The 27,931-nt window shown below is 39.6% G+C and overlaps 2 protein-coding genes across 6 annotated transcripts in view; both read right to left on the reverse strand.

Moving 5' to 3' along the window:
• Nucleotides 1-7,624, reverse strand: part of CEP83 (centrosomal protein 83) — a 27,124-nt gene extending 19,500 nt beyond the window's left edge. For all 4 annotated transcript variants that reach the window (XR_012673828.1, XM_075151230.1, XM_075151241.1 and 1 more), the window contains exons 1-3: nt 7,459-7,624; nt 1,417-1,676; nt 904-1,054 (exon numbers count right to left, since the gene is read on the reverse strand). Coding sequence is in view for 3 of the 4 variants with exons in the window: in XM_075151230.1 (XP_075007331.1) it covers nt 904-1,054; nt 1,417-1,565 (300 nt within the window). In the remaining variant the exon portion in view is untranslated. The remainder of the gene's footprint in view (nt 1-903; nt 1,055-1,416; nt 1,677-7,458) is intronic.
• Nucleotides 7,625-12,926: 5,302 nt separating this feature from the next.
• The window catches only part of TMCC3 (transmembrane and coiled-coil domain family 3), a 105,374-nt gene continuing 90,369 nt past the window's right edge, over nt 12,927-27,931 (reverse strand). For both annotated transcript variants that reach the window (XM_075151403.1, XM_075151394.1), the window contains exons 2-4: nt 23,558-24,456; nt 21,932-22,067; nt 12,927-19,148 (exon numbers count right to left, since the gene is read on the reverse strand). In XM_075151403.1, the coding sequence (XP_075007504.1) occupies nt 18,846-19,148; nt 21,932-22,067; nt 23,558-24,441 (1,323 nt within the window). In that variant the 5' untranslated portion in view covers nt 24,442-24,456 and the 3' untranslated portion in view covers nt 12,927-18,845. The remainder of the gene's footprint in view (nt 19,149-21,931; nt 22,068-23,557; nt 24,457-27,931) is intronic.

Below are 27,931 nucleotides of genomic sequence, written 5' to 3' on the forward strand. Positions count from 1 at the left end.
TCTCATAAAAGATAAAGAATTAGCATTTGGATAAACTTAAACAGTAAGTGAACCAACCCCAAAGAATCAAAATGAGCAACACCAAACCATTTTTTTGAAAAACACATTAGATACATGTTCTCCAACAAATACATGGGTACTGGTTTGAAATGCAACTAAGATCAGGGAAGATTCCCTGCCTTAAGCTCCATACTGCATGGTATTTTGTAAAGTTTTCTTGGGTATGGTTAATACAGCAAACTATCTACCAAGAAAAAGTATTAAAAAAAATTTCATCCACAACCTATGACATATTCTAATTTATTCTACTTTTCTTCCACTTACGTGTACCCTGAAATCCCCGAAAACTAATTCTAGTTATGGTACCGGGTCATATCTCCTCCATTCGGAGTCTGGGATCCTTTGTTAGATGCTATATTTGTTTCCTAAGAACTGTGTCCTGCATTAGTTTAAGGAAACAAGCAGTTATACAGAGTGTCACCCAAGTTATCTTAAATGTTGGAGGTTTTGTTTGGTTTTTTGTTTGCCTTTAAGATGCGGAAAGCTGTCATCACAAAGAGAAACAAATTTTTCCAGTCACTTATCCCAACAGGTTTAGGCATCTAAGTTATCCTCCAGGGCAGATGATTCTCCCCATAACAGGAGAGTACGCACAGAGAGAGACTGAGGGTCTCACTATTAACATAGCACATAAAAACAGGATTTGGAAGATTCCGTTAAACAAGAAAACAATAATTTCATCCCATAGTCACTCTAGAGAAGAAACATTACTCAGGTTGGGTGAGTTTCAAGATATCTGAAATATATTCAAGCTAGGTATATACATGTCACAAACAGAAATATAAGCATGGCTCTATTACAGGACTAAAATTCATATTAAGTCCTGCCAGTAAATTATCTCACCTGCATCTTCAGTTTTTCCAGCTCTTGTGTTTTACCCAGCAACTCCTCTCGATATTCAGCAAGAAGAAACTGAAATTTGTCATGTACAGTCTGCTTTTCAACTAACAACCGCTTCAGTTCATCTTGTGATTTTGTATATTCCTCTTGTAATCTGCAAGATAAAATACATATTTATTTTATATTTATCCTTTAAAATTAGATCTTAAAGCTCAAAAAATTCACACGCAGAAGCAAACATAAAATATCAAGTTAGAACTAAGCTACTAATACCCTCTTCCTGTAATATACTGAAATGTTATCCCATATTTACAAGCATAAAAAGTATTTCAGAAACCTAACCTGCAATGTCTTAAGGTATTTTGAATTGTTTATTTTCTAATATGAACAATGCTCAAATCTGTTCTTAAATACAGAAATAGCTAACACAGATACACACACACAAATCTCTTCCATCTAACATTTAGCTTCACCTTTTAACAGCTCAAATGAAGAAACCTGTTTAAATTAGTGTACCTTAGATGTTCTGCCTTTATAGTTTGATAATTTGCTTTATGGTGTTCACATCGCATTTTTTCATCAATCAGAAGTTTTTGTAATTCTTGTGAATTAGCCGTATCACCATTTCCAACCACAGGAGGAAGGAGACTGCCCAAAGCATCCATTTTATGATGACTGTTCACGATGAGTATGGAGAGCCCAAAATAAAAATTAACTTATAACTAATCTACAACGCCATCCGCTTTTTCTGCTCACATCCCAGAAGATCAAGTCACCTGAACAAATACAAGGACATGTAATTAGCAATCAAGTACATTCACAGTTCAAAGATTTCACACGCTGCTTTTGCTTTCAATACAGAAGAATCCTGGCTCTGCTGTAACTCAGGTTAGAAACCGCTATTGAAAGGGCAATTCTTCTCTGCTCATTCTGCCTGCCCTGAAAAGTAACAGCCCTTCCAGGGGCACAGAATAAACTTGAACGTGGAGATTATTTGAGTCAATACAAAATAAGCACAAGCACTTCTATCTGATAGATTACTTATGCTGTACACTGAGAATCAAACTATGATGCTAGTAATGCCCTAATTATGCCTTGTTAGCCAAAGTTCAAGCAGAGGCCAAAGAGATCAGACACATACAGCTTTTACTGCTACTTATCACAGTCACAGTCTGTCACACTATCCTAACAAGCTGTACTACTCAATACACCATCATTTCAGCTGGAAGAAGAGCACATAATTCTCACTGTTGAATTCCTATCAAGCCCTCTCTGGAGAAGAGTTAAGGTTTCATGGACAGTCTGGAAGATACCTGCCCAAAGTTCAGCCCTGAAATATATTCTTGACACATGTCACTTCCTCATTTTCAAAGTTTACTTTGTGGTTTCTTGTGACCTTTCCAGAAAGAGTTTTGCTAAATGTGACAATATCAGATTGGTGTGAGAAAGCTGCAAATTGACAGATGCTGAGAAATGAGGAAGCATTCTAATATGCCTCATTAGTTCTTTTCGATATTAGAAGCAAGATGTATTAATCTGATCATTACTGACACTTCTAAAGGATCTGGGGGAGGGAAGACTGTAACTGAATTTTAGGGAAGTTACAAAGCCTTGAAACCAACTACTCTGCCATTTTAGCATTTGGCGTAACTGGACTGATGCCTAAGAACTCCATGGTTGCAGTGTACAAAGTGTAATTCAAAGTTACAAAGTGTAACTTTGTACAAAGTAAAACTCAAACAGAAAAACTGCAAATACCTCACCTTCTTCACATACACAGTCGAATATATAATGTTTTCTACCATTCCAGTCTTTAAATCTTTCATGGATCTATCTTAAACACTTCCCGTTTGATTCTATAAAACCCTGAACTATAAGCAAGATGAAAATCTATATTCCATATAGGAAAATAAATGTTGCACGTCAGTGCCCATTCCACTGAAAGACATAATAATGTCAAGAAAGTCTTACATTTATGTTTTCTTTCCCATTTTTCCTTCCTCCACCACTAAGATGGGAAAAGGTCAGAGGAAAATCTACCAGAGTTACAAGACTAGTATAAGCAAAGTGACAACAGCAATGTTGTATTCTGCTTTACCCAAATTTGCTGAGAGAATAAGGGGGAAGAAATCAGAATAAAGAACATGCTCCTCAGTGACTGTCCTTTATGCATAACCAATTTCAAACATTAATAGCACAAGTTCTGAAGAACCTTCTAATCAATACGGTACCTACTTTTCATTCCTGAATTTTGTTGGTTGTTGAGAAACAAAGGACAACAGCAATTTCCAAACTCAATATAAAGACATTTTCAATTGTTAAACCAACAGCTGTGTGAGGAGAATTGGTCGGTGACCCTAAGGACAATAAACCATTTGAGAGGACAGAAAGTTCTGGAACACAGAGAAAACCCAAGGCAGCACATCCCTAAGAATTTCTAACCATACCAACAGGGTTATCATGATCACTGTAAAAAAAAAAAAAAAACAACCACACAACAAAACACAAAAAAACCCCAAAACACCAAACACACCACACCAAACTAAAAACCAATCACCAGGCAATAGTACTTTTCTGTCTCAGGTCTTTGCTTTCATAAGCTACAGATACCAAACGTAACTATCAAACTGTAAGCAAAAGCTCACAATTAGGAACACAGGATTTAAAGTTGGGTCTGAATCCTGCAGCTTACTTGAGTAAGAAGTATTTCTGAAGTGGCATAACAGATATAAAGTCAAAGACACCAGAAAAACACAGTGTTTTCTGAGAGCGAATCAACCAAAAGAAAAAGATAAATGGAAATGCAACCTTTTGTACTCTCAATTCCAAGCTGCTGCAAGTGGGAAGTACATTCGCTCCTCACAGCTTTTGCTACTATTAAAAAGTGCACAAATTATAAAGACACACACCTGGTCATGTATTCATCTGCATGAAGACTGATGAAAAAGAAAAAAGGAAAGAACAGAGGGAAAAAATTGTAGCTTACAAAACAATTGTTTCAGACTGCAAAAACCTTACCAGTATATATTTAAGGAAACAAAACTATTTTGGCTTGCGGGGACATCTAGTGGCAAATTTCATTATTTGCATTCCTGGTGACAACTGTGAAACAAACTACAATAACAGAGATTTCATTGCTTCACGAGAGCTCTTTCCTTGAAATCATTAATAGCAACTTGTCATATTTAACCTACTCACATTCTTAGAAATAAAAAACTTTTTTTTCCCCCCAAATCATAAAATAATTTCTGGCAGTGAACTATCAATAATCAACATCGTTTAGGGCTACAAATATCTAGGGTATATTACTAACAAGAATTTCGTCTGTGCTAATGGCTTACAGTACTTGCTCATAGTCAATGAACAGACCTTAAATAATCTTCAAAATTACACAAGACTACACCCATAATTTTTGAGAAATACTTTAAAAGAACACTAGTTAAAATTTCTTCCTCTCTTAGAGATCTGTTCAAGAAGTAGAGAACGATAAAACATACTTTAAAGAAACTAAAACAACATCATATCTAAAATAAATTCTCCACCTATGTATTTGCCAAATTTCGTCATGTTACAGAACTGCACACTTGTATCAGTTGCCCCGAATTTATACTGTGAAATCTTAACATCATTTTGTGCAGGTATACATATAAAGGTATTGGTGCAGAGTCTTGAAACCTAGGAAATGCACACTCAGCAGCTAAAATAGCAATATTTATTGTAGAATATCTAGCTAAGTGAAGTAACTCAATTACACTTCCAAGAATCACCTTTGTTTTGCCTTTCTTCTCCAATTGTTTATTTTCATACAGAGAGAAACATTGCTTAAAGACCTACTTCACATCTCTTTCTTCTTTATATCTACACATCGTGAAAGGGCTTTTCTTCTTTTACAAGATTTTTCAGCTATATTATTTTAACTTTTTGTTTGCTACAAGCACTTAAAATGGTAAGAATACTTGCATTTAGAGAAAAATATGAAGACATAATTTTATTTATTTATATTACAATTTTTATTTTATTTTTATTGTATGTTGTTTACAACAACAAGGCTTCCTTCTAGCCTACCTGGCATAACCAAATTACATTATTTCAGCATGTATTGAGTGACATACATAATTCACTCATGGCTCTGCTTTCCATACCACAGCCACACTTAAAACACAGAAATTTATCATATTTGAACACAGTTTTAAACAGTTACATGATAAAATGAATGTAATTTTGCAACTATTGATGAAAAAACTAACTAGTATTTAGCCTTGTGCCATGTTTTGTTCAAGCAGTAAAATTCTCAGTAAAATCCTTTGAAAGTCAAACAGCTGTTTCACACAATGTATGGTTTAATCAATTTGCCTGCTTCTGTCAGAACTCTAGACCTCTTTATACACTCTTTCTTTTCTTTTTTCTAATCGAATCAGCCAAGGTCTTGTGAAACAATAAACTATTTGCCTGAAAGAATAAGTAAGACACTCAAAGGAAGCACAGGCTCTTGAAAGTGACTCTTCAAACACCACCCCTTCTCATCCCTGCTTAAGAGTCTACAGTAAGACTAGATAATGGACTAATGAAAAAGTGTAATCCAATACAAGAGCTCACTGTCACCAGGAATGGGAGGTTCCACTCCTCCTTTTTTCATCCCCATTCCTAGATTTGTCATTTATCAGACCCTTCCATGAACTGATTTAACTCAAGAAGCCAACACACTTAAACAAACAGAAAACACTCAACAGTTTTTCTGTGAGGTCAGTGAGTCACGCAAGCTCATGGAAAAATCCAACAAGCTACATCATCAGTGAAAGTAGGCAGCTGGTACTGGCTAGGAGAAAGGAACAAAGAACCAAGTAAATAGGCAGGAGGAGGAGCAAGGCTTTCTCCTTTCCGTTGTCACATCATGAGCTCAGATGTTCACGAAATCACCTTTGATTAGATACCTAGCTTTTAGACAGTCAAAGTGAAACAAATCCTACCTTAAATGACTATGCAACACACTCATGAGAGATCAGACTTCCCATGAACATCAAGTGAATAAAAAAACAAAACAAAATTATATATAATTTGAGAAATATGACAGCATACCTCTCATTATGTTAACAATCCATATTCTACCAATCCACCATCAGCAACTTGCAATAGCCAAAATAATCACCTTAAAAAAAAAAAAGTATATATAGGGGAAAAAAATTATCAAAGAGAAACATTAAAACCTTTATTATAGGAAGTCCCATGATCTGGATACTGCTCAGATATCACCGTAGAGAATCCAGTGAAAATAAACACTTAATACCTTTGCGTGCCTAAGTGCAGAAATTTCGGAGAACATCTGTATGACTTCTACATTACAGAAGACATCAGTCTCATTCAAACTACTGTCACTTCCTCCACAACACTGTTCAAAGTACAAATTCCAACAACAATTAAACATATATTGTTTCAGTGTGCATCCCTACACATGGCATACACAGTATCACCCTTTCAATTTCTGTCTTATACTAGAGATACGGTTAATTATTAGGTGAAAAGCAACAAACAAGGTTGTATCTTAACTCAGGATTAAAATTTTTGCTTTAGCCACAAACACTACTAAGTGAAACTGACAGTAGTTACTGAAATTTTGTGGGAGAGCTACAGCTGGTAAACCCAGCTGTACTCAAAAACAGCTAGTAGGTTTTCCACTGTTTTTTCATGACAAGAGACCTTCGAACACACAAGAGAAACTTTTGCTCCCTTGAATCTCATTCAAAGTTTTACTCAGGCATACAGATGGCTGCTTGTCACAACTAGTTCTATAGTGCATAACCAAAACTCTTCAGAAAAATCACTTCCCTTTCATATTGACTTAAAAATAGAGATGTTCAGACAGGGCATAGGTCTCATGCCTCCTGTAGGCAGAAATATGATTATATGCACCTTACAGTATGTGGACAAAGAGCATGTGAGAGGCAGAGCGAGTCATGTCAAGTGTAAGTCACCACGACATTTTTACTGTTAATTTCCCTATGACTTATGGACGTAGGAGCTTGGTCAGAAGAACAACACTAATACGGGTGTCACACATCCAGAAGTGCAGAAAAATAATCACTATCCTCAAACTGCACATGGCTGAAGTTCACTAGTGGAAAATAAAGCATGCAAACGTAAACATCTGAAAGCCTGGCAGTGAGCGGGCTCTTCCTATCCCTGAACTTCACCGCCCCGGGCTTTGGCTGGCTGATTCCCAAACCCAGCCGCCCATGACCAGCCAACGGAAGCCGCAGCAGGCTGTTACCACCAGACAGGACACAAGACGAAGACGATCGCACTCTGGGACGGGCTGCCGACCTCCCTTCCCGGCTTTGCAGCTCTCTGCTCGGTAACTTAACGGCCCAGGGGAGGAGCGAGCGGGGCCGGAGCAAAGGCCGAAGGGCCTCCCAGCTCGCACGCAGCGAGGTGAAGCCCCAAGCAGGAAGGCCCCAGTCCGCCCGCCCGGCCGCCCTTTAACGGTGCCCTGCCCCTCACACCCCGGCCCGCTCAGCAGTTAGCGGCCGCCACCGTTCGAGGAATTTAAAAATGGCGCCTCACCTCCCGCCGGCGCCTCCGCCCGCCGGGGTCCCGAGGGGCGCGGAGCATCCTGGGAGCGCAGGAGCGCCGCGCCGGGGAAGGCCGAGGCCAGCGGGGGGAGGTGGAGCGGCGTTGCCGGGGAAACGGGCTCGCGCGACCTATGCGCCCCGCGTGCGCCTGCGCCGGCGGCCCTCCGCGGGCTTGCCCCGCCCCCGAGCCGCTGGCACCGCCCGCTCGCGCGCGCGGGGCGGTGCCTGGCGGCAGCGGTGGCGCCGCCGTTTGGGCGAGGGGGGATCCTTGTAGGCTGCCGTGTCAAAATAACACCCCTCTGGTGAACGCGGTGCATTTAAATTGCGGTTTTTGTGTCACTGTATAGCAGTTTCATGCTTCTGTACCAAACTCGCGTAGTTTCGTGCCACTCGTTGCAGTGTCGCGTCTGAAGGAGGGAGGGAAACAACAGACCTCGCAGCGCTGAGGAAAACGACAACGCTGTCGTGCAGCTGACAGTAACTTCTGATAACAGAGTCTAACGCTTTCTAGCTGAGGAAAAAAGTATGCGTTATGTTTCGTATTCAGCTGTAGTAAGTAGCTGTTGTCCGGTTGCTGACAGAAGGCTGAACGCTCAGGCTTACATAGCCACGTACGAAGGAAAATACATGCCAGGCGTTCCTGGCAATGGTCCCTGTTTTCTGAGAGGAATCGGCTTGTCAGAGCCGTTGAAGTACCGTAAACGTGACCTTCTAGTAAACTTCCTTAATTTCTCTCTAAAATCTCTGACTAAAGCGGGAGATTGATCATGTAGACCGGTATTGACACTCCCCTAACAAGATTAACAATCCTTTAATAAGGATTAAAATTGGCTTCAATTACTGTATTAGAAGGTGGGTATTACTGATGACACACACACATGCCCAAGGAAAAAGAGAAAAAAAGCCAAATGTTAAATTTGCCGGTAGTTTTATACAGCTCTGGAGATTACAATTACGGTTAGCTCCCCTAGAGGTGGTTGTAAGCTCAGTTAATAAGAAGGTGTCTAAACCGTATTATAGTCACTTCCATAGCTACAATGACAGGAGTTTAGTACTCTGCTGGAAGGCTGACTGTGCAGACTGATGTAGCTGTACAGTTTTACATGTACGTTGTGCTTGTGGTCAACACCTTTGCAATATTAGAAGTGAAATATCAACAGTATTCAGTCTATACCGATGTATACCTATACTGAAATAAGTAACATTACAACAACTTAAAAGTTCACCTTCCAAAATGAACTAAAATTTAATTTTGATGCAAAACAGATTTTGATGAAGAAAAAAAAAGCCGTAGTTCTACACGGCTTTAGAATGCAAAAAATCTTTTTAAAAAGTATTATGAAGTTGCATGCCTGACTCTCTTGTTTTCTGTATCAAATTTGCTCATTGCTAAAATATTTTTTTCACTATCATCAGCTCTACAAATATTAATGCTAACTAAGGTCAAACAGAAGTCTTCCTCCCTTGTACAGATTCATTACAGGAATGGTAGTGTGGCCCAGATTTTTTCTTTGGTTCTCTTAGTGTCTGTTCGCATCAGGATTGCACAGCTATAATCTATTGGAAAACAATTAATTTACATGAGAAACATGATGTCAAGAATCTAGGTCACTTAGTGTGAGCTCTGCAGGGGACACAGCAAAAAAATTACAAAATTTTAAATTATTTAGATAAATCAACCAACAGGGTTAGGTGTCTCTTGCCAGCTAATTTGTTGAATAATGGTGCAATATTTGTGTAATCATTTCCAATGTGGATTCTTGTTCTAAGAGGATGACTCAGGATGGTGGAAATTGTGCTACTTTATTTTTGCCTCTGTGTTTTTCACATTGATCAAAAAAGGGTACTTGTTTCCCCTGAGGCCCACTGAATCAGGTAATTGTAGTTAGTCACCTGATAGCTAGCATTTTTGAAGTATGGGTGGTAACTATGCTCCTCTTTGTCACAGTGACCGTCTCTCTCCATGTCTCACAGCAGACCTGCTCCTACCTCTGCTTGCTTTAAAAATAGAGCTGCTAGTGACTCAGATGGGCTTGACCTGGGAAATCTTGTAGGGTACAAAGAAAGAGAGAGAAAAAGCAAGAGACAAATAGAGTTCAAGGGCACAAGGAGGACATGGCTGAAGGAAGGAGGAATAGAAAGCAGGTGCGTGGGGCTTAGGGACACAGCAGAGAGAGAAGAGCGTCAATCAAGAGATGAGCCTAGAGAGCAAGAGGGAGAATCAGCTAGAAAATGAAGACTATAAATATTACAAGACAAATTGGGGGGGGGGGGGGGAGAGAGAGAAGTAAATATGGAAAGAAACCATCCTGTTGAGGAGAGAGGGAAAACATGTATTGGGGTTTGTTTGTTTATTTTCTCTTTGTTTGTGTCAGTCTTACTCTTCTAATTAATTCAGTACCTAAAGGAAGCAGGTATAATACCTTTATAATATGTTGGATTATTCCAACAGTGGCAAATTCCCTTTTTTGAAACGTTTCCCACAACACAGTTTTTTTGTAGAAATAGAAATTTATGCAGCTACAGATCTAGTAGTTTATTTTACAAAAAAGTAAAGTCTCTTTAAGGTACACTATTTAAATTCACTGTGGGGCTCAAGTAAAAGTAAAGAGACTTCATTTAGAGACTTCAGGGTTTTTGGTTGACAGTGTTAGAGATTATTTATGTCTCTTTAAATGTCATCTTATATTAGTTCTGGGTAGATCAGCATTTCACAGAGCAGCAAGGTACATCCTCACACAAAGAAAGCAACATACAAGGACCTGTAAAATATGTAGAGAAGCCCAGGAAAATATTTCAATGCGTTTTGCAGATACACTCTTTGGAGGAAGATACTGTGTAAGCATGGTCAGAAAATGTCTTGGTGAGTTTGAAAACACGTTTAGACTTCCTTGCTGTCTCAGTTGAGCAAGCTGAAAATAGTTGTTAAGATTAGATAAATCCTCAAGCTCCCGTAGCCCAGTGGTGTATCTTTAGAGAAGGGTTTTGCTGTTATACACACATGCTGCTGGTCATACCTGTAGTTTAATCCATGCTTAGTTTATGTCACCTTGACCTGAATCCAACCTAGCAGGATAGAGGCCAAGTGGGGAATTAGTGTTAGGAGTACAAGCACTGTTCAGCTTCTGAGTCAGCAGAACCTGAAAGCATCCAAATAGTATCATCGTCTCATACAATTGCAGCAGAGGCGTCTGTGACCGAGTAGTGTGCTGTTCGCGGTGGAGAGTTAAAACCGTACGTTGTTGTGTGTAGATTGCCTGAGAAAAATAGTATTTTTGGCATTGCAAAATCAGAAGATGATTTTAAATGCCATAGTGCTGTGATAAAGAGTCTTTCCCAGTTAAATTCAGAGGGGTTTTTACTGTTGAGCTCAGTGGAGCCGGAATGTGACTTTGAGCACTTAGGACATCAGTAGATATAAAGCATGAGGCAGTTTATGAAGCCATTACTCAGGCAGATGTGTTGTATGGGACTGCTGATCAAACGGGCATTGTGTTCGCTACTTTTCTGTTCAGCATGTACATGATCTTATGAACACAATCTTCTGTGTCCTTTCCCTTTAACCATGTGTCTGTGGCTATGGTTTTCCCAAACCAGTACCAACTTATTAAAATAGTATTCAACAGAATAATACAGAGAGAATTTATTGGACTACAAGGAGATTTCACATTTATGTATATTGTTCTCATATATTACAGGTTTCAGTCCTGGCTGTGCTTTCTTTTCCATTAGATTGACTCCATTCTAGCCACACTAACTAAAGAGGAGTTTTTCCAAATTTACACACACAGATGGGTGGAATGGCACACTCACCAACTGAACGGATCACGACTACATCAAATGCAAGCTCAATTCCTAAAGTTTCTGTCAAATGAGTATCAATGCTTCTTTCAGCAGCTTAGCACTGGCCAGCTTCAAGCTTGTCCTAAGGCAGAGGAGTTCAGCCTCTCCGCCTTACTTCTGCCTTCAGCCCGTCTGAATCTGCCAGGCTGCACATAGAAGGTAACATAACATCAACCCACTAGGTAACTTCACAAAACTAATGAGTTGTCACCTAAGTCCACAGTTCAAACATGAACTGAGGAGGATACAGCGTGGATATTTCCCCTTTCAATTATACCAACTCTGTGCTAGTTGCCATGGGAGGCAGAACCTGCCATTTGATTGCTGCACTCTTCCGTAGTAGCACGAGCAGAGCAATGGCACACGTGCACTCAGGAAGCATTTATCACTCCGTTTAAACTGCGCTGCTAACAGTGTCTGAACTAGCTAGGTCAAAGCAGCTTTTGGTGTTGCAAAATTAGTTGCAGTGTAGCAGCAGATGAAGTCTTGGGTGCCTTCAGATGGTTTCTGGCACATTTGTACAACTTTGGTTTTCGGAGGTATTGGGAGCACCAACATGAAGTAATTTCAGCGTGCACTGCTGGTAAAGGTTATTTGTCTCATCCAGTGATTGCTAACACTGTACAGTGACCACTACTCGGCTATGAGTGACACTTCTCTTTCTGTGCTAAGCTAAACAGCACCGTTGTCTTTTCCTCTCTGCCTTTCTATTTTTGGGTGCTAAAACAGTTACCGGGGTGTATTATGCACTCTTCAAAGCCAGAGTTATGAACAACTGAGAGAACTGATAACGAGTGAGATGCCTTTTTTACATTGGTTTGCCAGCGTTAGCAGCGGTTGTTCAGCCCACGCCAGAAGTGGGCAAAAGTTATCAGCGGCTGGGGGGAAACCTGCTGTTTGTGAATGGAGTTAGCCTTAATATAGCACCCACGTGCCTGGAAACTCAACATGACAAGACCTTGGAAAGTCTGCAAGTGACACGGGAGCCGCTGTATGCCATTTCCTTGAATAGGAGGAAATAGGAAGTACGGCATGAGTGCAAAGCAACACGCTGTTACCGCACTCTTTCTACGCTGTTCTTGGTATAAAAATAGTATCATTCCCAATAGCTGCCAGTGCCAGCTGACAAGTCCTCTGTTTTGTGAAAAATAAATGCAAATGTTTTGCTTTATGTCAGCTGTGTTAACTATTAGGCATGTCAGTATTACATTTTTGGCACATGTGACCAAGATTTCTGACAATAATGTAAAAATTTAGCTTAGGTTTCTAATTCAGTTTTCAAAAACAAAAAACCAAAGCAAGTCCAACTGCTTGGCACAAAAGCATCATGTTTGCATAGCATGTTCACATGAGCTCTGGAGAAGAGCAATAATGATACCTCAATTGATGTTTGCAGTTTTGCCGTGTCATTGCTGTAAATAAAATTCAAATTACCAGTTTTGGTCAAAACTGCAGCAGAGCAGAATGCTCAGTTTCATCAGTATTTTAAAGCTGGGGCTTACGCTCAATTGAATAACTTTGTCACTGTCAACTGAATAACTTGTTACTTACAAAGAAAAACTGATAGGGGTTTGAGTGATCAGACAGTAAGTTTAAGAAACAATGTTCATCATCGAATAAATGTAAATATTTTTATTTTAAAAAATGTTAATGGCACCTTAGAGGCAGTCATGACTACACAACAAAATATACAGAAATTACATTTTCGTAGTTGCATCTTTCCACAGTGCTGCACGAAATGAAAATGGTATGAGAAACATTGTAGATCACACACTGAGACAATTAACTTCAGTCAATAAAAACAGACACTTTTTGGTACACCTTGATACTACCAGACCCAGGTTCCCTGGGTAAAAAGGAAAGGTGGCTTTGTGCAAAACTTTCCAACAACAGTACAACTTAATGCGCTAAAAATACTGCAAATCAACCATACAAGATAGTTTGACTAGTCCTCATGCAGTCTTTATATACAGCATCATCTCAGTTTGCTCAGTTTGCTTTTTCAGGGAAAATAAGCAATTCCATTAACTAAAATTAAACTTTTCTTAGTTTTTCACTACTGTAATGTAAAATTGTCTGATTCTTTCTGCTGCATTCTACTCAGCGTCAGAGAGACCATTCAAACTTTATCTGAAAACAAGCCTTTTATAATCTCTTGCATTTTAAAGGGCAGCAATATAATTAATTAAAGTCCACGTTCTGGCATGACGGCAAAGGAAAAAAGCAGATAAATATTTGCTTGATTAAAAAAGAGGAGAATAAACTTGCCTGATTACTATTCCTAGATGGACTTTCAGAAGTGATTAAATTCTATTATCCAAATGAAAGTGTTTAATTACATTAATCTGTGTTTACCTTCTGTTGTACCATTGAATCCAGAAGTAAAATGTCTATACCATAGTGGAAAGGGGCTTGGTTTGCAAAATTGGTTTCCATACCACCTAAATGAACCACAAGCTTCTGTGGGTTGTTTTTTTTTTTCCCAAATAATTTCTTGTTCATTGATTTTAACTCCAGAAAGCGCTACCTTGATTACACGGTTGACTTTGTATCAAACATAAGCCTGAACTGATTCCTTTTTGAACAGCAGCATTCAACTTTAACTTCAAATGTTGGAGTCCTTGTTTATGTTATTCAGTAGCTAATAATTAGCTTGTAACCCTTACGATTACAAAACTGAAGCTTATGCTCACACTGGATTTGTCTAGCTTCAACTTCTAGTCAGTGGATCATGTATCTTTCCTACAGCAAATTGCCTTCACCTATTGAATTTCTATTCCCCAGAGAAGCAGTCATGATTTGTTCAAAGAAAACCATTGGCTTTTAAATATCCCTCATGTAGTGCAGATATCAGATCCGTATGTGATGGTCCTGCTGCAGAGGCACTGCATAACACAAGCATTTTGATATTAAACCAAAAAGCAGTCAGATTTGATAGTGCTTCTCCAAGAATTCAGAACAAGTAGACATCACAGGAGTGCAGTAAAATGAGAAATTGCACAAACGCATATAACAAAGCAGAAAGGAGAAGGAATTTAAACTGGGTCTTATTCAGTGCTGTCAATGACTAATTGGATGTTCAACAATAATGGAGTTATAGTAGAAGCTAGTGGAGGGATCCATTATACAAGTTTTAGAGGAAACCTAATTTCAACCTGAGTGCTGAAATGGGAGAGATCAGGAAAATTGCGCTAACCTTCACGAGAAACTAAATCTCCAGAAGCCTCTGAGCAAAAAAGCTGCTAAAAGCCTATAGAACAGGTATTAACAACTAACTAAAGGGCTTTCCAGTTGGAAAACTACTGTCAAGTGAAGTGAAATAATTGACTACCAGGCGGCACCAAGCAGAAAAGACACTGTCTGGCAACTTTTGTTGAGTGGGAGTGTTTTAGAAGCTCATGATGAGTAAGTGTAAGGAGTATACTAAGATTGTTTAATGTGTTGTATGAGAACATAAAAGCAAATGGTATCCTGACAGAACATGGTTAATTGAGTGAGAAGCTGAACAAAGTTCTTAAGAGAGGTCTTGCAACTGTTTGGGATGGCCTAGGCATACTTTCACAGCAAGCAGAGCTCAGACTGCAGGCCAGATATGTACACTCGTATAATCCCAGCCTAAGCAGTGGAAGTGATGCTGATACTGAAATTAGTAGCACAGGCATCACCCCTGGCCAGCCTGCTCTTAATCCTGGGTACAGACACAGCTGGCTAGTCTGTACTACCACATCCTCGTGCTGTTTGTATCTGTTTGCCATAGGCAAAAGCTAGGAAGAACTTTTCTATGCTGAAGCTGCCCTATCATTCTGTAGGGAGGCTGCCTAGAGTGCCGTTTTAGGGGCAGCTAATGATTCACTGCAGCAAGAAAGAAAAAGGCTAGTCTCCCTTTTTGTTCCTCCTTCGCACTCACGAGAGCTTTCCACCAGCCCTTTAAGTCTCTAGCTGTGGAGGACTATCCAGCTCTTTCGCTAGGTTTTTCTTCCAGCCTAGTGAGCTAACATAGCACATGGAGGACTGCAACACACACCAGTGTCGGCACAAGGTAAGAAACGGGAGGGTGAAGGCAGGCGAGGAGGCTTCCCTCCCCTTTGAGTGGTTTTCCACTTGGCAGAGCTCCTGGCACTGCAGCCTTACTCTGTGCAAAACTATAGCAGTTTCACCCAAAAGGAGGTTTCTGCCCTTTACCTCTCTTTAATTTCTTGATGCGTGTCACATCCTCCAGTGATTTAAATCCAGCAGGGAAAATAACCTAGAGAAGTGCTGTGCCCATTTACCAATCAGGGTTGTTTTAATTTGCATGAGTAACATTATGCAGCCTTTACAGCTTTTTCTGTGTCCTCTGCCAGATATAAAGCCAATATGGAAACGCAAGACCCTTCTGTTTCCAATTTGGACCCAGTCAGATTTTATCAAGACAGTGAGCAATCTTTCATAGGCCCATTGATTTTATGTTCTACCCTCCTTTTGCACTGAGGTCACCTTCCAGGATTGTAACAGGATGCCCTTGGAGCAGAAGCCTTCATGTCCCCAGGTCGTACCATACCAACTTCATTGTAAGAAAAATGACTAACCTTTTTCCTGCCTGATCTTGAGACTACATGACATTACATTTTTAACTATATAGACTAGACCCGGGAGGATTATGTCTTTAAACATATAACCATGCAACAGGCAAAGGAGTTTTTCTTAAGTAAAAACTAACATGTGGTATTTCTTTCTTGCACATGTACCCTTCTGGACCCATTTAACAAAATGCTAGACAAACTGTTTTCTCAAGTGGCCAAACCAGAAGGTGGCTGTGCAAACTGAATAGAAGAACGGAGATTATAATAAAGATGGCAAGAAAACACCATGAAGAGTCATAGCTTTCTCAGGATGAGTACCAGGACTCTTGTTTTTTTGTAATGGATGTATAATCTTGTGGCCTACAGAAATGAGGGGAATAAAAAGGTCATAGGGCTGATTAGTAAAATGGGTGGTGGAATTTAGGAAAAGACTTCAGAAAGGAAGGGACTCTGAATAGAAGCACACTCATTGGCTAAAGAAATGGAAAGTAGAGACTATAAAAAGACATTATATGCCTTTTCAAAAATGAAGATAGGAACAAATTATATTAAAATGGTGGAAAAGACCAAGAGGATCTCAGGACACATTGAAAGGGCATAAAAATAAACCAAGGGAAACCCTTTCTTGTGATTTAAAGGCCAGGAAAGAGCCTTTTTTCCCTTTAAAAGGAAAGAGCCTTTCTCCTTTTAATCTGTTTAACGTTGTGGAAGAGACCTCCCTGTGAAGATACGTTTATGAGCTGCATTCGTGGAAGCAATCTCCTCAGTTTATGAGCTGGCTGTAAAAGGAGACTAAGTGCAGGTACTTGGAAAGTGGGGGTGAAGGCCTGTGGCAATGCACACATACAGTGCCAAAATGGGTTAAGAGACATGAGAAGAAAGGTCTCCCTGAACCAAACAGCAGCAGGAGCACATGCAACAATTAAGACAGAGAAGTTTTATACGTAACACAATACCTCTTCCCTTTTTCAGGGGATACCGGGAATACAGGGGTAAAGGCAAAGAGAAAAAAACCAAAACATTAAGGAAAAGAAGAATGTATCCATATAATAATTCTGACACAGCCAGAGATAAGCCAATTGGTAAGTCTGGGCTTTATAAAGGCATATCCCTCTCAGCAGGGCTTTTGCTTTCCACTCCACCTTCCTCTGAAGATGAGGCAGGGCTGGGTTAGGCTAACATGGGTGTGCCTGATCTGATCCATTTCCGGTGCCTGCGAGCCAGCACAATCCTTCCTGACTTCTCTGTTCAAAGGTATAGCACAAATAAAGAATTCTTTAATGATTTTTAAAGTATTTTAATTGAATTTTCTAAATGCTGAGTCATATCATTATTTATGCAGTTAATTCTGTCCTTCCTTCAGTCCCTGAAGCCACAAAAAGTAACTGTATTCACTGTTAATCGAATCACGGTAAAATGTCAAAGTTCTTCCCCTGCCTCCCCTCCCCCACTCCCTTTCCTAGAATAAGGTTTTCTGAATTTCTACACCAACTATTGCACTTGATTAAAAACAAATACACACATCAAGTAATCCCCTCCCCCTGCCCCATAAAACAAATACTGCAACTGAAAAGAAAATCTGTCATAACAATTATTTTCAAAGTAAGCAACACTGAACATCAAATAACCAGAGACACTATCTTTTTTTTTTTTTTCATTTAATGGAGAGTGGAGAAGAATTCTGGTTATCGTGGTTTGGTTGTTTGGGGGTTTTTTTGGGGTTTTTTTTTTTTGTTTTGCTTTGTTTTTTTTTTAATTGAAGATCTTGTTTTATATTATGGCTGAAAGCCAAGCAGATTTCAGGAAAATTTTTTTTGCAGTTCTTAAATCAAGCAAAATAAATTCCAGCAAGAAAACAAAACCAACCCTGTCTCCTAGTAGTGGTACTGTATGCTAATACATTATTTTCAGGAATGTTTGTCAAGAAAGTCTGCACAGTGTTTGTATATTTACAAAAGTTTAACTCCCTGCTCCCCTAAGGACCTGTTCCCTCATGCTTCTTCCACATTCCTTAATCTGACACAAGAAACAGAAATCCACTGTACCCAGAGTCCCACCACCTCTCTGCTTTGCATTCACTTAGAGCACCCCAGCAATTCAGTGCTAACAAAGGCTAACCTAAATGTTGCCTTTCTGTGTACTCCTCTCCCCTTGCAGGTTGCAGGGCTTGAAGCAAGTGAGTGCTCTGGTCTGCAGGACAACATACCCACCAGTTACTTGCTTCTTTACTCTTTACAAAGTGGCCTGGAGATCTTGTCATTCAATTCAGTTCACCTTTGGAAGCCTTATGCCACATTTACGTGTTTCCTGAGTGTGATGAGGAACAGTGCCAGGATAGAACAACCGCTAACTGCGGTCAACAGTCATCACTGGTCTAATTTACAAACAATAAACTCTCTGTGCAAAGGGTTACTAGCAGAAGCATCAAGTTTTGCTGGTCCCGAAAACCAGAAACCCCATATAAAAATACCCATTAATTTAGATTCAAGAACTATTAATAAATATGACTGTATAATTTGGCTTATCATTCTAGTTGGATTCACTTATTAGTCTAACAGGGCTGATACACATTATGGTGCACTCCCTCCTGATCACACTCTTTGCACTCCAGTCTAGTAGAAAGCATACCTGACACTTGCAGTTGCTTGGATCCTTCCCAGAGCATCATACCATCTTTTGTGGGTGTGGGTTTGTAAAGTGGAAAACCCATTGGATTAAGGCAGAAGACTGACATAAGCGAGCAGTTCATCACAGACATTGCCAATTAGACACAATCGGATTGAACAGGGAACTGACTGCCAACAAGTATGCATTTATGTATTTACACCTTAAAGTCCAAGAGTCTTTGTAGCCTTCTCCATCCAGTCTGCACATTTAAACTGACAAAAAATAATTTGTATACATACAGCACTTAAAAAACAGGGCGAGGAAGAAAAAAAAAAAAAAAAAAAAGAAAGCAGCCAGACCAGCAGCTTCATCTTGGTATAATCATCCTTTCTATGGCACAAATGATATGATCCCAGTTTTTACAAAATATGGCCAGCAGTGTCACTGCGAAAAAAGTGCAAATGATATGAAAACGGCTCTTCATCATAGGAGCAATGAACTTTGCAATAGTGGAAACGCACACTAAGATGACAGTCATGAAGGCCAGGATAACATTTATACATTTCCCCAGGAGCACTTTAGCATTAACCGTTTCGGACTGCTGTGCTTGCTGTTCTTGCTGATGGATCTCCAGCTTTGAAACCCGGGTCTGGCATGATTCCAAGGCTTCCTGAGAAAGAAAACAAGAATTAGGGCAGCTGTATTTCCATACACCACTTCTTGCATTTTAGCTGCAGAGCCATCCATCAGCTAGACGTGTAATTTATTATAGACTCCTAAAACTTGAGTGAACCATCAACTCTTTTAAAAATAAATGCACATATATATCTGCATGTGTGTATCCCTGCCTGCTCATGCATAATCAAGTCTGACAACACTGTCCAAAATGTAGTTTTTACATTTTTCATGCTTGAAAAAAAGTATCCTAACTCTCATGTTCACGACAGATAATGTTTCCTGCATATACTGATGAGATAAAGTACTGGGAAAGCTGTTGCCATGGCAACTTTCACTGTATTAAAACAGCATCAAAGTTAGTTTCTTTATATATGCTATAGAAAACATTAGGGTAGTACAGGCTTGCTGTGATACTAATTAAATCTACTTTACAACATGTACCATTTGGCTTACACCACCGCTCTGGTCTACCTTTCTTTTCCTCTCAAAGTCACCCATCGTGCAGTGCTGGGATTGAGTCGTCAGTAAGAGATTGCCTTCTCCCTCTGTCAGGGTGAAGGCTCCATATCCCAAGCGGGCAGCATGCAGTGGAGACAGTGGAGAAGTCTGTGGTGACGTTTTTATGGGATTCTCTCTCTCACATGATATATTCTACCTCACATTTTGTTCTAAAGAAAGCAGACCTTGCTCTTCTGCTTGAGGGTGGACTCTGAGTAAAATGGTTCCTAAGTCACTAACCCCACACTTAAGCCCTCTCAAAGTGAAACATGGAAAATTTTCCGACTGCTTCACTTACTTGCCAAAATGCCACTTTTTGCTGGAGTTGGGACTTGGGCACCACTATGTAACATGGTGCAAGGCTATAATTTAATGAGATCAATCAACTTGACATAACCTTTTACCTTAAAAGGGAAAAATTATGCTCCAGCATCCCTACTTCCTTCCCCACTCTCAAACTCCAAACATTTTCCTTGCACTGACAGGGGTGTTCACCTGATCACACAGTAAGCCGATTCAACCCAATGCTCCATGTGAAAACAAACAAAAAAACCCACTGCACACAGAGTTACTAGCTTCCTTTGGCTAGGTCAGTTCTCCTTTGTTTCGGCAAGTTGAACTGGCTTACCATGTGACTAGCCAGGCACCAAAGTCAGCGCAAAGCACATGGCACATCACCTTACAAAAGGCTGCTTCCTTTCACTGTTCTAGGAATTAGTAATAATACAGAACACAGTTCTTCATGGGTGGCACAAAGTCCCTTAGGGTTCATGCATGCTCTCCACTACACACTAAAGAACTTTCCTGGTCCTTCTTCCACTCTGACCACAAGTTATTCTCAAATCATCTCATGCTGTAGAAAATCCAGCTGAAACAGTCTGATACCTGCAGTTCTGCATTGAGAGGCTGAGCAAGTGTTTTAAAAAACAATCTGCCCATCCCTTAGGGACAGAGTGCTCCAAAGTTAGGTTGTTACTTAAAATATCCACAACTCAAATGCCTTTACTCTATTTTAGCTTATTTGCCAAACCCCCAAAGAGATAGATTTAAACAGGCCCAACTGTACTTCTTTGATCTCAAAAAAAGTGCTACGTTGATAAAGCCTTGTTTCAATTTGTCTCTGACACCTCTCCAGGGTTGTGCTAATGAGTTAGTGAACATTTCACAGCCCTTCTGCTGGAGAACTCGGATCTCATTCAGTTTTTACATCCTCAAGATGCCTTCACAGAAAGGAGTCCTGCATGAAAGACCTCTCGTCTTTAAACCTACAAAGGAACCTACGATATGCTTAGATTCAGTACCATCCCTTTCCCACTCTGTTCCCAGGGGGTTCCTGACTCTCACACCAGTCAGGAAACAGGGTGATTGTCCTGCTGCCTGCGCTCTCTGCGTTTAGAAATGTGAGCACAGGGGTGTACAGGACAGGGTTTTTTGTTTGGTTTTTGTTTGTTTTTTTGGTTGGTTGGTTGGTTTGGGTTTGTTTTGTTTTGTTTTGTTTTCCATCTGAGCCAATACGAAGACAGTCTTTGAGCATTCCTCGGTTGTTAGTGAATTTAAACCCAAGGTACAGCAAAACAATGTTTTCACCATTTTTCACCACTTGCTCAGACTTTGGGTAAAAATATTATGCATTATATAAATGCTTATGTTGTATATAAATATTCAAGTATGTAACTACATGCTGTCAGGACAAACTTGTAGAAATTATTACTGGCTTTTGATTGAAGCCAGACATGACTACAACTGATCACTGAGGTGAACTCACCCTACAGCTTTGATTATAGGGGCCGTTGTGGCCATGGGTTAAAACTCTTAAATTATAACTGGGAAATCTACAAGTCTATTTATCAGTTAGCTCTCTTAATTTTTACCTTAAACTCAATTTATAATAAACCTTGCCAGTGATATGACTACATATTTTCGAAAGTCTGAGCAAGAGGTTTGTATTAGGACATTGTCAAAAGTGGCATTTTACACAATACAAGGAGACTCAATTCCTTTCTCCTCTAGTGCAAGAAATTAAGACAGGCCATTCTTCATCCACAAGTCTGCCTAGGCTATATCATCAATCCCAGCAGATAAAATTCTGAATCCATTGAAACAAATGGAGACTGTCACCAATTTAAATGTGCTGGGTTTCATCTGAAAACAGAAAAAACATGGGCTTAAATCTTTCCCCAGACTCCTTACATACAAAGATGTAGAAAGATGCAAGTGTTTTACAGTGCAAGATTTCTACAAAATGTTAGAAGTTTATGATAAGGAAAAAAAAAGTACCTGAACGTCTCGTGATCGCTCATACGCCTGATACGCCACTTTCTCCTCTATGCTGGCTAGCTCTTGTTTCAAGTTTGCCGTCTCATGTTGATGAAGATCAGTGAGGTCATTTAACTGGTCTTCCAATCTTTCGTATCTTATCAGGAAAAAAGGTCTAAATTTAGTGCGTTCTACTCAAATAATGCTAAATCATGAAAACAATTACATATTTGAAAAGGTAACTTCTCAGTGTACTATGGATTCATCTGACTGGCATTACAGAGCGCACAGAGAAATCAGTAAAAACTTTGGAAACTCTCCATAAGCATTTATTCAGCAAACTGAAAGCCTTTTTTGAGTGTTCCTTGCTGGCAATGGGTGTTAAAAAGCAAATATTTGTACATCATTGGCAAATTATATGAACTATAAACAGTGTCTAAGGGTATCCAACTCACATTTTTCTGTTTCTCACTTTTCATTTAGACAAGAAGATATGGTTTCATAAGTAAGCTTGAGCCAGTTAACAGCTCGCCAGTAGTGAAAGGAAAAATATGTTCCCTGGATCCCCTCTCAAACAGAACTGCAAGGTCCTGCCATCATGTACAGCCTGTTCTGGCATGTCTCTGTCTGGTAAACCATTTCAATTAAACCATCAGAAAACTGAAATTTTTTTGGTGGTTTATAACTTGGTTTAACACACAAACAGGCAAACGTTGCAGCTGGCACAAAAATGACGGAAGCAAAATTGTCTAGCTGTGGAAATGGTGGCAGGAGGCTTGAGATCTTAATGGCAGTGAGTTGTCAGAAAAGGCCGCTATGCCTTCTCCTGAAACCAAGTCCTGAGTGCATTTGCTCTGTTCTTTCCTCCCCCATGTTACCACCTGATACCCAGCCTTCCCTTGTATTTCAGGAAGTGTAAACAAGGGAAACATTAAATATTGCAATTCATAGCGAGTTTTGGCCTGTTAGCATAGTAAAGACTTCAAGAATCAACAAGCGATAGGACAAATGGGATATAGGTACAGCAGGTGCAAGCCCTCTGTAGAACATATCTCACTTCCCACAGTGGATGATAAAGGAATTAATTGCCAAGTAACAAATGCAAAAGGAAGCTGTGCTACAGCACTTGCAATTACATTTCACAGCCGTGTGTTACACCAGGGTACAAAGTGACATTGCATCCACATGATAGCAATGTGTCTGAGAAGTATTTGGACAAGGTACTCAGGACTAAAGGGTATATTTATCAGCTGTAAGTCAGCTCTGCTACACCGTAGACTGATTAGAATTTTCAAGTTGCAATAGATCAGGATTCTTCCACCAGTTACAAAACAACTGGCATCTCTTATACGCAGTATTCGCTTAATACAATATGCCAGTAAGATGTCAGATGACAGAATTCTCTGACAAACCTTCGGAAAAAGGCAAAGAACTACCACGTCATTTGATAGGAAATATTAATGTGCTACACGTATTTTCAGTTATTGGAAGGAGTGGAACATTTTGGAACCAGATATTGATTGGAAGTATTTTTTTCTCTTGCTTCTGAAATATCACACACACAAGCACACACCCACATTTACACTTTCCAAATAGCTTCTATACCCACTCAAAAGTCATTTCAAGAGAACAGTTAAAAAAAAATACCTATATCTTTCCTCTTGTAACATCTGAGAAATAAAGCCATAGTCTCTTTTAAATTGTGCTTTTAAATTCTCAATATCATCAGCTAATTGGGACTGTGTCTCCTTGATTTCCCTTAGTTCCTCCAAAATCATGGAAAGCTTTCCTTGGCTGTCCAGGGTACTTGCCACAGCAGGACCAAAGGAAGTATTCCCATTACTATCTGCTGAGCCAGAGGTCCCACTTGAGCATTCGTCATCACTAACGTATTTTGGTTTGGCAACGATGGTGGCACTGCCCCCATATGTTCTAGAACTTGTTTCTGGCCGAAATTCATCCAAGGTATTTTTGAGATGAGCAATGTTGTCCGCACTACCAAATTTGTTTCGGATCAGGTTTGCAAACTCTCTAGACTTGCTGAAAACAAAGACAGGTGGTGTCAAGGATACTCCCGGCACACCCGACTTGCTGCTCTCTGTTCCATGCCCAGAGATACGAGGCTTTCCATGCTGAATATCTTTCAAGTTGTCTTTGGAAGTATCCTTAGTACTTTTGGAAGATCCATTTTGTTCAATATCCTTGAGCTTTTTGTGATACTGTTCCAATTTCTTCTGCAGCTGGGCAATGGAGTGGGCAGATTTCTGGTTCTTTTTCTCAAAGACTTGTTTAATGCGCCCAGCCTGTTGCTTGTCTGCACTATTCACCAGTTTCAAATACTCAGCCACGTTTCCATCTCGAGCTGTTTGTTCAACTTTGATTTGTTCTGTAACCTTGAGGATTTTCTGTTTCAAGCTATCTGCACTGAGTTTGACTTTGTGAAACTCTAGGACCCCATCTGGTACATCAAAGTTCAGGTTGGTGTCAGAGCCTCCACGGCGAATGTTAAGTGGTAAACTCAGGGTATTCATGTCATGTCTTTCCACCTGAGGAGAGAGAAAAGAGATAAACGGAATTTGAATTTTACTTTTTTAAATCCAACTTTCAGTTTCCTTTTCCGCATGTGATTATAACAAGTACACAATATAAAATAGCTTATAATAGCAAGATAGAAATTTCCTCATACGAAGTCAAAGCCACGGGGGAGGCATGAGACAAGAATGACCTAACCAGAACAGCTTCATCCCTATTAGCATTTCGTGCTCGCCTCTGTGACAAAGAAGGTACATTTCATTAAAGCTGCCACAACATCATATCTATAGAGACTGCTTAACAAATGCTCTAGCCATAACAGGTTTTCAGAGCTTTAAGACCAGAGGGAACTAATACAATTGCTCAGGCAAGACCATTGCAGAGTCAAGGCAGAAGCTGTATTAAAGTATCTTTTAAAGATGCGTTTGTGAAATGCTTTAACTACTCTTTGCTTCAAAATGCCTGACATCCTATGTTAAAAGTTTGATTTCCAACTACAGTATTTATTATTGTCTATAATACTAAAGATTTTGCAGCAAGACCTATGCGCACATACACGTCTAGTGACCACCATTCAATCTTTCCCTTGATTAAAAACAAAAAAAAATCATTAAGCATTGCTGTAAGGCTTGCTTTCTCATCCTTGTACAATTTTGGTGGCCCTCCTGGAAATTCTCTCCAGTATTCCTGTATTCCCTGTAAAATACAGGCTCAGGAACCAGATGTGGTGTCCTACTGTTAATGACATGCATCATGCACAGATTGAGCAGGAGAACTATTCTCACCCTATGTCTATCATGACGGGTTACAAACACAGAGCGGGTAATACAGCCATAAAATTGGATCTATACCTGACCATTTCAGAGACAAGATCATCTCTACTCCTTTATATTCTTATCCTTTTATTATTGAGGATTACAGTACCTTTTTTTTTTTCTTTTTCTTTTGCTACTGCACTGCTCAGGGTGCAAACCAGGTAACAGAAAAGTTCACATTCACCAACCTCTAAGAAAAATGGACGCTTGAAAAACGCAAACAGAAGAGTTCTGGAGTTGACAATTTCTTCTGGAGAATATTTGTTAATGGTGACCTTTAAGACTTGGACTCTATTCCAAGGATTAAACCAGTGCTGTGGCCTAATAGCTCTGCAATTTACCAGTTTGTTAAAAATAATTGATATTGAGCCATATGCTTAGTTATTAAAAAGAGGTGCAAGCAATTTTTATAAACATAAAAATTGTATATGATTTAATATCATCAGTCATATGTGCTTCACAGAAAATCTACTTTATTTATGAGATCTCATTTTAGCATTTGCACATGACACACCTGGATGGTATTCTATAAATTAGGTATCACCCTGAATAAAGTGTGACAAAAATCACAAGTGTTAATTTTAACTTCCATTTTTATAGATTTTTTTTTTTTTTAATTGAGCAAGTCTTAGAAACATAACTAATAGAAAAAAAATAGCTTTTACAGATCACTTTTTAAAATGATAACACTCATAATGCTGTTGTGGTAGCTAAAAAATGCATTTAATATAAGCAAAAGTAGTTTGACATAGTATATTTTTATCTTTCCAAAGGCTCATACACCAAAGAAAAGCAATCAAGGCAAATAGCTGAAAAGCTGAGACACTGGATCTGTACCCCATATTGCAAACATTTCTTTAAATGGATTTACTGGGTCTGGACAAATTCAGTAAAAAGAAAAAGCTCAGTATAAAACAATAGTTTCCTGAAACAACTGAAGACATTTCTGATTAAGCTTTGGCACAAAATTATACTGTAATAAATCACCAAATTGCATGTACACACAAGACAGATCCATCACTGATGTCACTCAGGACAAGCTGTACATACTTCCAAGAATGGGTGGGTCTATATCTAACCTTTACACAGCATTAAGTGTTTACTTCCTTTGTACAAAATAGTCTAAAAATATATTGTAATACAAGCCCAAAACAGATCCCTTCTCCTTTATGTCCCCTCCCTCACTGGAGTCTCTAGCAGTCAGCAAGGTCTATCATCACCATGCACCCCCTGCCTTCCTGGAACTTCAAGGTCACAACATCAATAGAGATAAAAAGAACAATAGTGTCAAGGGAATACATCTGCTGAAAGTTGCATTGCTTTTGGAGTTGAGGAAATCGATTAGCATGTGGCAAATCTACTTCTGAAATGATTAAAACTAATCATAGGGTCAGTTTGAATTCAATGAAGTTTAGAGTTTTGTCTAAATTCCCAAAACACTACTAGTTTTTTAGCTTACTGGATTGAGAGCTCACCAAGGGTACAGAAGAGTCATATCCAAGACATTCCTCTATCTGACTGTACTTGGCCAAAATGGCAGTTGTCCTCTTGCCATCATAATGTAAGGTTGGGTCAAACAACAGCGGCTCTTGAAATCTTCTCTTGATGTAATACACCTTTTTGTTGGTGGGTCGGATTTTGGGGGGTTTTGTGGTTTGGGGTTTTGTTTGGTTGGTTTTGTGTGCATTTGCAGGGGAGAGGGTTTGTTTTTTAGGTTTGTTCTTTTTGTTTTGGTTTTTGTTTTTTGGGGTTTTTTTTGTGGTTGTTGTTTTGGTTTTGTTTTGAATCAGAAGCAAGCAGACACTGGAGGACCCAAGTATCTCTAGACAAGGGATCACCTGTCTTCTATCTTGATGAGGTAGAACGGTTTGGCAAAGATGCATTTGTGATTGCTTTATAGCTCAACACTAATGTTACCCCAAGACACCAGAGGTCCAACTTCAAATCCTATCTCAAATCCTATGCCAAGGCCTCCTTGCTGCAACAGTCTCATCTAGAAATGAGAAGAATTACCCTCTGTGTACCTCCCTGAAGCACTGTAAACATAGCTTGCACTTCCTGCTGTATCGAATGCCCAGTTCTTTATACTGAGCAGAAGACTGTCAGTAGGGGTCTGGGATGCTACCTCATCCCCACAGGGACTGGCGCACTCTCCTGTGACGTGGGCTGAAACCCTCCCACACGCAGGAAACTGAACGCACATTCCCCTCAAACTACATGAGTGCTCTTCCAGCTATGCTACGGGAAGAGATGATGAATGCCATCCATGCCATTGTTCTTTCTGTGACTCTCAGGTCACCAGCGCCTGACAAGAGCACCAAGCTGTTAATAATAAAGATGATGTTGAGAAATTGATTTGTTTTTTAAGATTTTCATTGTGGCTGCTAAAAGAAAACAAACAAACAAACAGAGACAGTAGTGGCCCCAATAGCCAAAACAACCTATCTGGGACCAACCATATTTTTGGAAGTAAGAAGCACTTAAAGAAAAAACAATGGAATCACCATACATCTCTCCTATCATGATAACAATTAATAGGGAGCTGGGGATCAGCAACAGTTGAGAGGAAGCAGTCCCAAGACAAGTGGTAACACATGGAAGGCAATGCACCAGCCCAGAGTCTGAAGAAATACCAAAGACATGTCCAGGATCTGGCTTCTAGGAAAAACAGGGA

This window comes from Calonectris borealis, chromosome 1 (assembly GCF_964195595.1).
Source record: "Calonectris borealis chromosome 1, bCalBor7.hap1.2, whole genome shotgun sequence".
NCBI lineage: Eukaryota > Metazoa > Chordata > Aves > Procellariiformes > Procellariidae > Calonectris > Calonectris borealis.